The 13,192-nt window shown below is 36.9% G+C and overlaps 1 protein-coding gene across 1 annotated transcript in view; it reads left to right on the top strand.

Annotated features, from left to right (window-relative positions):
* The first annotated feature begins 7,025 nt into the window (after positions 1 to 7,025).
* Positions 7,026 to 13,192, top strand: part of irf5 (interferon regulatory factor 5) — a 17,420-nt gene continuing 11,253 nt past the window's right edge. Inside the window, exons 1-5 of the mRNA XM_030149583.1 lie at positions 7,026 to 7,223; positions 10,475 to 10,680; positions 12,212 to 12,398; positions 12,539 to 12,567; positions 12,656 to 12,683. Coding sequence (XP_030005443.1) covers positions 10,504 to 10,680; positions 12,212 to 12,398; positions 12,539 to 12,567; positions 12,656 to 12,683 — 421 coding nt within the window. The 5' untranslated portion in view covers positions 7,026 to 7,223; positions 10,475 to 10,503. The remainder of the gene's footprint in view (positions 7,224 to 10,474; positions 10,681 to 12,211; positions 12,399 to 12,538; positions 12,568 to 12,655; positions 12,684 to 13,192) is intronic.

Genomic DNA, 13,192 nt, shown 5'->3' with positions numbered 1-13,192 from the left:
GTCTGTGTTTAAATGTTTGTTTTCTCTTTGGGAGTTCAGTAGATTAATGATGAAGACCAATAACAATAGTCTGTTATCATCACTCAGACTGACTTTATCTGCATCCTGATAGCTCAGTTTAAGATAAAGACATGAAGCAGCAGAAACTGTTAGTACTCCTATATTAAGTAAGTGTAAATTCACACAAACATTTAGATTCATGAAAAACTTGTTTGAAAGTATAACAGGGATGTGATAAACACATCCTTAGTGTGAACTCTGAATTTATTTAACCAGGTTTTATATTAGTTTTATATTTTATTTATTTGAGGTGTGATCTCTGTCCTCACAGTCATACATTACACATTGTGAATTTATTCTTGGCGATGAATAGAATTGTATTCTTGCATTTAATTTTTTATAATAATAATGGTGTCTATACACATGTATGGACACATGACAAATGAAAGGATCCAATCATTTCATGTGCAGAGTCAGTGAGTAAAATCAGTAATATAGGAGGTGATAGGGATATTTTTGAGTCAACATGAGCATATATGTTTCTACTATCTCATACCACACATTGTATCATGCATTTCAAATGAATATGTTTAAATTTATAATGTCTGCCACTGATTTATATGTGAGACACAACACATCCTAATCCCTGAATGACAGCACAGGTCGAATTCCAAAATGATATATGTGCATGAAATTTGCAAACATATTATACAATTGATAATGTTAGAAAACACTGCCCAGTTGTCATATTTAGGCTATGGCAATGACAGGGCTAAGGTTTGATTAGGTCTGAGTACAAAAACAACTTGGTTGGGGTAACAACACAAACCCTGAATAACACTGAGATCCTGTTTATAACAGACAAAGTTTGTTGTTCCACCCTATCTGGATCCTTCTCGCATTTGTCACTTTTTAATTAACAACTGCACGAGATCCTACAAAGACACTGTTGATGACCAGTGAGGTCAGGCTGGTAAAGTAAAGGTCAAGGAGAAGTTCACTTTTAATCACAGTTTTAACCCTCAAAGACCAAGAACCATTGTTGTGGTACCTGACCTGTACTAGTTTAGATTTTCTGAAGTATTTCAATAGTATTCAATAGTATTCACTATCAAGTGTCAAACATCATCTGGTCCAGTATGTCAATTTCATCCAGTTCAGTTCACACACATTAAATATAGTGTCAAAATTGGATTTTTTAAATTTTATTTTATGACTCAGACAAAACCTATAGCAAGTTTTTTCTTATTTACAATTGAATGTAGAGGTTTTAGACTTCTAAATAAATTACTATCTGCTCTAATTTGCTACCTTTCAGAAGCAGAATAGAGCTGTTGAAAGGCTCAAAGCAGGAAAGGACATGTTCTGGTATCCTGTCTGTTTTGCCCACTTTGGATTTATTTTAAAAAATAGGTGTGTCTGGCTCAGTAAAATGCATAATTATGTCTAGAAAAACATTTTGGACCATGTTCAGTGATGCATCACTCAGTTGCTGAAGCAAAACAGTAATACCAAGCATCTCCAAAATGGGTCCCTTTTAGCATGAGAATGTCTGTAATACTAAGTATGGAGCTCATTTGTATTAATAGTGACATGATTTACTCAACTGGAAAGGAGTTCCATTAAAGCAACAAATACTTATGATCATAATAACAAAAAACATTTGTAAATCAGAAATGTTTAGGTGATCAGTTGGGATGTTACATTCACTTCTGCATATAATGTATAATTTTTTTAAACCTTCTTAGTTTGCCTTAAAATTGAACATCTTGCCCTCCTCACAGATTCTAAAGCTTGATATATTTTATGTCTAAATGTCGTGTATTTAACATATTTCAAGCAATAGAATCCACAAGGTGGGCAAGAATGTTATTTTAGATTTTAAAAGTCAAATCTAATGATTTTGTTGTATTTTCCACCGTGATATTCAAATGAGTTCAGGTCAAAGGTCATGTTTGGTCAATATATGGAACTGGATACGTATTAATGGTACTATTTAGGTATTATATGCATGAATGATATATAAGTTGATAAAATTGCATAATAGCTGTGATGTGATTTTTAGGAAATATTGCTGGTGCAAGGTGATGACAAATGGGGGTGAGTTCAGCTGTAGCAGCATCTGGAGGTTTATGTGGTTGTAGAACATCAATACATGGCATCATAAAATGTATTCTTCTTGGAACCAAAAATTCAACTATTTCTGAGTAAGTCTATGAAAGAGGGCCAGGTAGGTACAGAAAAGAGACAAATCTTTTTTGATGAATCAGTGGTGCAGTGTCAGGGTCTAAACACATTCACTATAGAGCCTCTGCATATCCAAACAAGAACTATGTAACATCATTGAAAAACCCCACTTTACCTTGCTTTACTTTTTAAAGCATATATATGAATCATTGGGTCAAATATTTCCAAACATTTCTGACAAACAGACTTAGACAATAGACAGCCACAGACGATGGACTCTGTCTTAAAGGTTAATTGCTTGTTAAAGAAATCATGTCCTGCAGTTTATGCAGTTTCACGGCCCCACTGAAGTATGTTATGTTAGTGAGTATTTCCTTTTGGCTGCATTCAGATTTTTTCTTTTTCATATCAGATTTTATCTCCATGAATATACACCTGTCTGAAAAGGAAAAAACTCTGTTACCTGATCATCTCTTATTAATGAGTAGGTTGCAAAACTGTTTTCACCTCGGACCTTCTGCAACAGGACAACAAACAATCAGAAACAACAAAAAACAAAATAAAAAGGGGTTGTTGCTCTCTTCTGGTTAATGGCTCTTATTTGTCTACAGCACCCCCATGTGGGTAATAGCTCACAGTGCACCTCATAGGATTTAGTGCAAAATACATTGAACAAAAATACATAAATGTAACATATTTGTTTTTGATTATTGATGAGTTGAGATAGATTGTAAAGCTTTTCCTATGTACACAACAGACATGTTCCTCTAATATTTATGCACAAATGTGTTTAAATCTATCGAGATATTCTATGTACCTGACAGGTGTGACAGACAGCATCATCAGGACAGACAGCATCATTACTACACAGGTCAGCCTTGGGTTGGTCACAGTAAAAGACCACTCTGAAATGTGCAGTTTTATCACAAAGCACAAAGCAACAGATGCCACCAAGTTTGGAGGGAGTGTGTGGTTGGCATTCGGACTGCAGGAATGTCCAGCAGGGCTTTTACTGAACTCAGTGTTCAAAATTCAAACTTCAAAATTCAACTGCTGTCAACCACAGACCCTGTCTAACCACAGCTACCTGCAAGACTAATGAAATAAATGGTTTACAAAACCAAAAAAATCTCTCCACAATCTGTCAGAAATAATCCCAGTGAAGTTCATCTGCATACTTATTGTTCTCACTGGGGTCTTGATCTGACTGCACTGTAAGATCACTCAGCTATTGAAGAGGAGTAGACCAACATTCCACAGACCACAACAGACAACCTCATGAACTCTATGTGAAGATGTGCTGGACTGTGTGAGTTAACCCTTTCATGCACAGTGGTCACTCCAGTGGACAGTTCTTCTCCAGCTGTTCTCTTGTATATTCATGGATTTTGTTGTTTTACTTGCATATCAACCAACACAGTAGATACTTATGCACCATCCCATAATACACTGCAATTCATACTGTGACCATAACATTCCTGTTCTTGATAAACCTGACCTCCAGCAACATATTTGAGTGTAAATCAATTGCTAATTGTTATTAGACTGTAATTAACAGGTTTTTTTTTTTTTTAAGTTGTTGTGTTTTGTTGTTTTTTGCATATTATTTGAGTGAGTAATAACTGCTATTATAGTATGTTAAAACGTGAGAAAACATCAGATTAGCAATATTAAAAAAAAAACATTTATTTCATCGTTTTCACACAGTATGACAGTAAATGCATGGTTTTTTTTGCTTCAAAAATTAAACACATGGTGTCCAGCTGAGTGGACATTTTTGTAACTCCATGAAAAATAGATTCATAAAAAAGAAAAATTTCAATCACATTATTTTTTTCATGCCTAAAGAGGAATTAAAACACTCAGGACAAAAATCTTGATTAAGGTTCTCATAATTCATGCATGAAAGGGTTAAACAGTGATCACACCAGATCCTCACTGGTTTTCTAACCCCACCTGTCTGCATATCTATGACATCCATAGTTCAGTCCCTGATAAAACTGTACATTTTAGAGAGGCCTTCTACTGTGACCAACCTAAGACACACTTGTGTAATTATGATGCCTACATTTGAGAACAAAAAAAAAAAGTCAAACAGCAGCAGGTTTTTAGCGGAATTTATGTTAATTGCAGACTGGGCTGAATTAAAAATTGTGCCATAGTTCATATGCTCTTAAATAAAAAAGCTGAAACCAGCGTTTTCCAACCTTGGGGACAGGACCCCATGTGGGGTTGCCTGAAATTTTTAGTCATTGATTTAAAAAAAAAAAAAAAAGAGGTACTAATAAAAAATATATTGTGAGTTGAGAGAGACAATCACAATACATAAGAGACATGACAAACTCTGAAGCTGAAACTGAAGCACTGTGGTACTGTGAAACAGGTACAATGGAGGACCCAAGAGCCGAACCACAGAGCTAGATTCTTTTACAGTCTTAATTAACAGGCAAACAAGCCACAGGCAAGGGACAGACAGCAGGTGAATCAGGCACAGGCGATGGGTCGGGAACCAGGATATCCAAACGAAACCAGAGGGGCGAAGACAGGAGACGTGGTCGGGGACGGAAGGCAGGTCGGTCATCCGGGGTTCAGGCAGAGACGTAGTCAGACAAAGGCAGGTGGTTTACCGGGGAAGCAGACAGGCAGACGAAGTCAGACAAGCAGGCAGGTAGGTAAGTATCCAGGCAGGGTAGGTCAGGAACAAACAGGGTCAGGATTAAAGGTATAGGCAGGAGAAAATGCTGGACAGTCACACACAAAGGTAGAAACAATCCAGCAAATGAATAGAGGACAGAGGGGTGAATATATACACCCAGCCTAATGAACTCCAGCTGAGCTCACAGGTGAGCAGAGTTAGCTGATGAGGAGGTGTGACTGAGAGAGAGAGAGAGAGAGAGAGAGAGAGAGAGAGAGAGAGAGAGAGAGAGAGAGAGAGAGAGAGAGAAGAGCAGACAGGGATGTGACATACTGTTTATTTTTCAAATGTTCATTGTGGTCAGGTTCAGATGCTACAGCTCTTTCATAATTCATAGTTTGAGTTATTGTTTGTTCAGTATTAATTGTCAGCCTTGTAAATCCAAGCTGGACTGACTGTACATATCCTGACCAAGGAAAATAAAATTCTCACTTAGTGCAGTAATCTACACCTGGCTTTTCTGCCTCCGTCCACAATAATATACATTATATAGACTAAATGTCATCTAAAATTAACATTTATTTGCTACATAGTATAGCAAACTATTACATGATCAAAAACAAACGGATTTTAGCAAAAACAAACAAACAAACAAAAAGTCTGTTTTGAATGTCTGAGGTCACAATAAGTTTGTGATGTCAAAATGGGGTCACAAGCCAAAAACGGTTGGGAACCACAAGCCTAAACTAAAAGGTGGTTCTTAAAAAACACAATAGCTTGGGTTTTTCCCTCTAACCTCTGTCTATACAGTTTACTGCTGTCAACCAGGCCAACCAGGTATATTGATTGGAAGTGAAAGCTATTTGTTGTTTCACAGCAACATCAGAGTGCAACAGCTTCACCTTATACTGAAAGTTTCACCTCTTGTCAAAACACTCATTGTTCCATTGTTCAACACATTTGAAGATTCTTCATTTTATTCTAGTGCTTGATATTGTTTTGTGTGGAGTCCTTCTTACCACACCGCAAAAAATAATTTCTAAGAAAGAGAAAGAGCCTTATTTCTAGAACATTTGCCTTATTTTTCATCTAATTAGAGAAAAAAAGCTTGCCAAGAAATTTTTACATAAGAAAAATATTCTTATTTGAAAACGATATCTCTAACTTTTTCTTAATAAGATTTTCCAGCTAATATCAAGCTAGATTTTACAAGTAACAAGGTATGGCAATATTTTGCAAATGATCCCAGCAAAGGATCCAGATTGTTTTCCTTATTTTAAAACTGAAACCACTTGAACAACTTCTCCATTTAATAATCTGAAGAAATGACAGCAATTACTGTCATTTTCAGACTTAAATTTGAATAGCCAGCTCAGTCCCAGACTAAAATTCCTCATTTAAAGTAATTCTGTCTTAAATGAGTGTGATTGTATTTCTTGTACTAAGCACTGTTTGCTAAAATTCTAGCATTTTTGCTTAATTTTAAGGCACATAATGTTTTGTTTTTTTAGTTTAAATTTATTTATTTATTTATTTATTCCTTGTTTTAATAAATTCGAGCCAAGAATTTTTTTCTAACCCCCTTGGTACATTTTCTTTGCTCAGTATAAGCCAATCTGACCAAATTTAGGAATGTTAGGCTTAATTCTAGCAGGGCATTTTTTTTTATTTTTTTTTTTTTTTGCAGTGCAGTCCTCAGAACAGGACAGTATCTTGTACAAAACCATATTTTTCCATTATGAAAAGTTAACAATATAGTCTAAAAGGCTAAGATTACAACTCATATCAGATATTTCTCTCTATCAGTGTCTGTCGCTAAATGCTAGGAGGCTGTGGACACATTGATGAAATTAGAGTTCTCACATGAGAAAATGAAACTACATTCAACGTCCGTCAAGAAGCGGAAGTAAGAAGGGAGGAACCTGAGCTACTTCTGCAAATGAAACCTGCCTCTTCACACTTGTCAATGGTTGTAAATAGATGCACACACAACCGCTTAGTTCTTCAGAATAAAAGACATGGATTAACCTATGAAAACAATCTATCGGTCTGACGAAGATGTGGACACAATTTGGACTCCGGCTTGTGATCATGTCATATTTTTTTCTCGTTTCATTGTGTGTTTTTACTTTTTTTCCATTTAATTCTAGTGGAGTTATTCGAGCTTTTATTTTGTCGTTTTGGACAGGAAGTTGGTGCTCTTATTATGACACGCTTCACCTGCGTCTCCTCAGGTTCCGTCAAAGTTTGTCAGGAGTTTCATCGTGTTGCAAAAGTTGTTAGTTCTTTTTGTTTGTTTATTTTTTGTCCTCAGTGTGAAGCGTACAAGGGTTTAGACGTTTGGACTCAGGGAGGAGAGGAACACCGGTGGAACTAGGACCAGGACCAGGACTAGAACCAGGTGAGTCAGTCCATCATTAAAATCACTGCGGCCGCACACACACACACACACACACACACACACACACACACACACCTGGATAGGACAATCATATTAAATATTCACTACAGTTTCAGTTTGATTCATTAAAAAAAGAAACCAAACCTGTTCTGATCTGATCTGAGGTCATCTGAAAGGTCAGATGAAGCACCTCGTGACCAAACTTCCCAAAACCTTTCAGGAACAAAATGAGGAGAAAGATGAATAGTCATAGTGAAGTTGTTGTGTTTTTATAAATCAGGCCAGTTTAATGAATGAATGGATGAACTAAACGCCAGAACTGAACACATCTAATGCTGTGAAATAACTTCTGAATCACCAATCATATCCATGTGTTTTGTAAAGTCTGGTGAAGTGGAGTTTATCTGCTTTTTACTCAGCTCAGAAGTATTTTCTAACATTGTTTTCATTTACAGCTGCAGTTTGACAATTGACAATTACTTTTTAAGACAAGAACACCTTAGACCTGGGTGGCACACTCTTTTTTAGTTCAGGGCCGCATACAGCCCAATTTGATCTCAAACTGGCTAAACCTGGATTTGCTTTTTGTCTCATTTTGGTTCTTCAGCTGTTTGCATTTCTTCACTTGATAAAATAACTCCTGTTTGGCACATGCTCATAGCCAGTTTATGAATATAAATAAATACCTTGAAAAACAACCATAATAGTGTTAAATAAAAGGTTTGAAGTTGTCTATATGGACAAAAAAATAATTTGGAGCTGAAAACACTGACTCAGTAAAAACATGAACTTCCAGTTATTCTGAGTTCTCAGTGAAAACACATTTATTTAGATTTCACAAAAAGTATCCATCCACACAAAAAGAAACTGTTGAATTTGGACTCTGGTTCTCACCTGATGCCAACTGATGCAAAATTGTAGAAAAACAGAGTAAGTCCATGGGAAGCAGAGTCTAAAATACTATTCTGGACTTTTGAGGGTTCAGTGACCTTCCTACTTTTGTATGTGTTTGTGTGTATACAGCAGTGGTTCCCAACCTTTTTTGGCTCGTGACCCCATTTTAATATCACAAATTTCTGGTGACCTCAGATATTCAAAACGGAGACTTTTTTGTTTTTGTTTTTGATCATGTAATAGTTTGCTATACTATGTTGCAAAAAAACCCCATTAATTTTCGATGACATTTAGTCTATATAATGTATATTATTATGGACGGAGGCAGAAAAGCCAGGTGTAGATTACTGCACAAAGTGAGAATTTTATCTTCCTTGGTCAGGATATGTACAGTCAATCCAGTTTGGATTTACAAGGCTGACAATTAATACTGAACAAACAATAACTCAAACTATGAATTATGAAAGAACTGCAGCATCTGAAACTGACCAGTTTGAGCTTCAGAGTGTGTCATGTCTTTTATGTATTGTGATTGTCTCTCACAGCTCACCATATTTTTTTTTTTTTTTTTATCAGTAAGTTTTTTTTGTTTGTTTGTTTGTTTGTTTTTTCTAGAAATTTCACCCCACATGGGGTCCTGGCCCCAAGGTTGAAAAACACTAGTGTACAGCTTCAGTCTTGCCTCTCTTCCTGTTTTGCTTTCTATTTTTGTTTACTGAGTTTGAGTGTGCATAGGAGAAATCCATTCAGTCTGTTCAGTGTGTAAGATTTAGAGGAAATTGAGTGTGGAGGTATCGACGGAGAGATGGAATATCACTCACTGGCCACTTTATTAGGTACACCTGTTGAACCACATATTAGCACAAATAGATAACAGGCCAATCACATGCAGAATCTCAGTGCAATTAGACATGTACACTTAGTCAAGATGATCTGCTGAAATTCAAACCAAGAATCTAAATGTTGGTGGATGCATTCCAGAATCTACTGAGATTTTTCTGCCATCTCCTGAGATTTCAGAGAAGGGTTTAAAAAAGAGAAAACATCCAGTGAGTGTCAGCTCTCTGGTGGAAAATGCCTTGTTGATGCTAGTGTTCAGAAGAGGATAACCAGACTGGGTCAAGCTAACAGAAAGGCAACCCTAACACAAATATTACCTTGTTACAACTGAGGTTTGCATAAGAGCATCTCTGACAACACAATGCACTGAAGCTTGAAGCAGATGAGCTACATACTACCAAGGTGTACCTAATAAAGTGGCCAGTAAGGATAATATTCATAATGTTTTCATCAGTGTGTAATTACCTGTTACCAACTACTTTCTTAGGTACACCTTGGTAGTATGTAGTATGTAAATAGATGTAAATATAACAAGTGTTCAGAGAACGCAAACCTCCGCCAAGCACCCTGAACGGTGTGCATGTGTGGATCGACTATTTCTTTTAAATTAAACAGTTTCAAGGTTGTTCCTTACAGCAGAAAAAGTTTAAGCTTGGTAGCAGTCATGTGTATGTCAAATTATATTAAATTCCAATCAATATTTGTTAAGTTATAATGAAAAATGTGTCATAAATGGGATTTTCAATGTTAAATTGAAATGTCCACAGAGTCCACATTCCACAGTGGATGTGGACAATTTTGTGCCAGATACAAGATAATGTTATAAGCTAAGGGTGTATCAAATTGGAGGCTACTCGGAATTGTTTTGAATTTTCGAAAATTGCTCAATGATGAGAGATAGGAAAATTTGAGATTTTGTGACCTTGCTGTGACCTTGAACTTTGGCCTACTTGGCCCAAAATTTAATGGGTTGGTCCCAGGGCCTAGGCCTATCTGTGGGTAAAATTTGGTAAAGATGGTTGTAATAGTTTTCCCGTAAAGTTGCTCACAAACAAACAAACAAACACACGAAGCAAAATGATCGCAGTACCCCCTGGCGGAGGTAAACACACACTGTTTTGTTACCTTACAATGAGTTATGTATATAGGGAATGGATCAGAGTCTACTGTGTTTCTACAGAAGCTCATAACAGAGTTCCCCTTTTTTTCATTGTATGGCAGGTAGCAACTTGTGTTAAAGTGCATAACTGTCCTACTGACCTACTGTGTGTGAATTGTGGACCTGTGTTAATACAACAAGCCCAGAATAGACAAAAGAAAGACAAGCTCTAACAATGCACTAACATGTTTTTAGTGCCCACTGTAGGTCTGGGTCTGATAGGGTGAGGGTAAAACCATGCAATCTGCAACTTCACCTCCAAATGTCACTAAATATTCTACATTGAACCTTTAACCCCTGACCGAAAAACAAACATTAATGTTTGCTTGTATTCAATCATTTTTGGCCCTGTTCACAGATCCCAGTGTTCCCAGTACTCCCCCCATCATGACCTCCCAGCAGCCCCGACGGGTGCGGCTCAAGCCCTGGCTGTTGGCTCAGGTGAGCAGTGGCAGGTATCCTGGTCTGCAGTGGCTCAGCCCTGAGTGCCGCCTCTTCCAGATCCCCTGGAAACACGCAACACGACACCTGCCCGTGTCAGAGGAGGAGAACACCATCTTTAAGGTGAGATGACCTCTGACCTTACTGAGCAACCCACTGTATATATGTAGAATGTTTTCTGAGAGGTGAAAATTACACCTGTACACTGAGAAAAGACATCTACCTGAGTAGGTGAAAGGTTACATGATTGACAAGCCCAGGAGTATTTTCTAGCATGAGGTTTGTTTTCATTTACAGCAGCAGTTTGACAATTGAAAAAACATAGTTCAGTGGATATGATTTATAGTGTGCTATAGTAAATTATATAGGTTGAGGGTTATAATTGAATTATCCTTAGTTTCAAGTCTATTTCACTTAGTTTTTTTAAAGACAAAAATGCATTAACTCTGGGGTGTCAAATTCATTTTAGTTCAGGGACCACATACAGCCCAATTTGAGCTCAAGAGGACCAGTGAAAAATAATAGCATTATAACTTGCAAATAATGACAACTCCAAATGGTAAAAAAAAAGTTAAATTACAGAATGAAATATTTACAATTACAAATTATCCTTTGACACAAAAATGTGAATATCCTGAAGAACCGTGAACAACCTGAAATGTGCAGTGTTAACAATATTATGCCTACAGATCACAGTGGATCTACAAATGCAACACATAGGACGGCACTCATAGGAACAGATATCTGGAACTGAAAAATATAGCCTTTGACTTGATGATCAAAACAACTTGTCCAGACTCAGTGACAACCTTGACTCAATTTCCTCTGTGTATGCCCCACTTCCCAAGACCTTTTCTTGTAAAATTTTCTGTAAAATTAGGCTGACGTAGTAATGCATTATTCTTACTAATGAAAATAATGAACAAGTGGTGCCAGGCACAACAAACCCCGCCCCTCACTTGTATTGTAGCTTATTTTGGCATTGATCCAGCTGAAGTCATTATGTCTGCGTGTGTGCTGATGTCAGAATGCACATAGACAACATAGACAAATTTCACCCATTATAAGTAAATGGGAAAAAAAAAGATTTTAAAAATTCATATAAAAAATTAAACTTTGACCTAGTTTTCCCAAAATGTAATCACATCTATTCTGGGTCACTGGCAATCTATAAACCCAATTTGGTATGAACTGAACCAATAGTTTTGCTGCTAGACTGTTAACAAACAAACAAACCGAACCAAAAACAATACCCGTTGCCTCTCCTTTGGGGGGTGGGGTAATAAAGGCTAAATCAGGTTTTATGTAAATGTACTGTATATGTTGCTCCTGATGCATTTCAGGAACAGAAACTAAAGAAATGAAAACAGAATAATAATTTGATTCTTATTCTAAAATCCACAAACAGAAATGTCATCTTGTTGTCAGAAATGGCAGATTTGTAATTCTCCTGTCTACCTGACTTCATAATATCTCTGAGTATTAGTACCAAAGGGGAGCATGTATAGAATAAAAAGTATTGGCTCTAGCCTAGAACCCTGTGGAATGCCATGAACAAACTATGATCTCTCTGCACATGAAAAAGTGGAGGAATGTGGAGTTGTTCCGGTGTCTAACTATCCATCACTCTTTTGACGTGTGCTGTATCTTCCAGGCATGGGCTCTAGAAACGGGTAAATATCAGGAGGGTGTAGATGAACCCGACCCTGCCAAGTGGAAAGCAAACCTTCGTTGTGCGCTCAACAAGAGCCGCGAGTTTCAGCTGAAGTATGACGGAACTAAAGATACACCGGTGAAGCCGTACAAAATCTACGAGGTGTGTGACACGATTGGCTGTTCAGGTGAGATATTTACAGCAGACACTGAACACTGGATGAAATAGATCCACCCAAAACAACACACCAGACTGATGTTACCATTCATTTTGACTCAACAGAAGTTTATTTCCTTTTTCACGATGTGTGTCTTTAACCTTTTTCAGACGCTGTTGATGATGATGAAGAGGAGGAGGTAATGAAGACAATACTTTGAATATTATTCAGCTGTGTGACCTGAGTAATGACAAAATAATAACTATTGTTATATATTTTACTCTCAGATGCCGAATCTGATGGAGCTCAGCATCAGTAAGTAACAGCAGTGTCAGTGCTTTGTAATGTTTCCACTGCAGAAACCTGACATGTGGTTTCTAACTGGATGATCATTAACACATTGGTTCAGACGATTGTTCCTTCATCTACTGTTTATTTGACTGTTGTTTGTTTTCATATCCAGCTAATTCTGTAAAGCCCTGTGAGGAAACCTTGTTGTGATATAGGGCTCTACAAATACAGTTGAATTGAATTGAATTACAAAAACTAAGTCTTCTGTCAAATAGAAGATGCTAAGATGAGCTTTGCTAAAACCTTGTAGTGTCATATTTATTATAATTGACTTAGTTGTTACACAGTTAGCCACTACAGCTAACGCCAGTTATTTACAGAGTTGTTCTTTTCTTCTGCTCTGAAAATATTGGACTAGTCTTTTTTTCTTCTGCTTCTAAGCTCTTAAACACAGACATACAACAAACACAACCATTTTAGATGAAATTGACCATTTTTAGAGGATTTCTTGAGTGGATTTCATCATTTACTTT

This window comes from Sphaeramia orbicularis, chromosome 12 (genome assembly GCF_902148855.1).
Source record: "Sphaeramia orbicularis chromosome 12, fSphaOr1.1, whole genome shotgun sequence".
NCBI lineage: Eukaryota > Metazoa > Chordata > Actinopteri > Kurtiformes > Apogonidae > Sphaeramia > Sphaeramia orbicularis.
The sequence above is the reverse complement of the archived record's forward strand: the minus strand, read 5'-3'. Positions and strand labels throughout refer to the sequence as shown.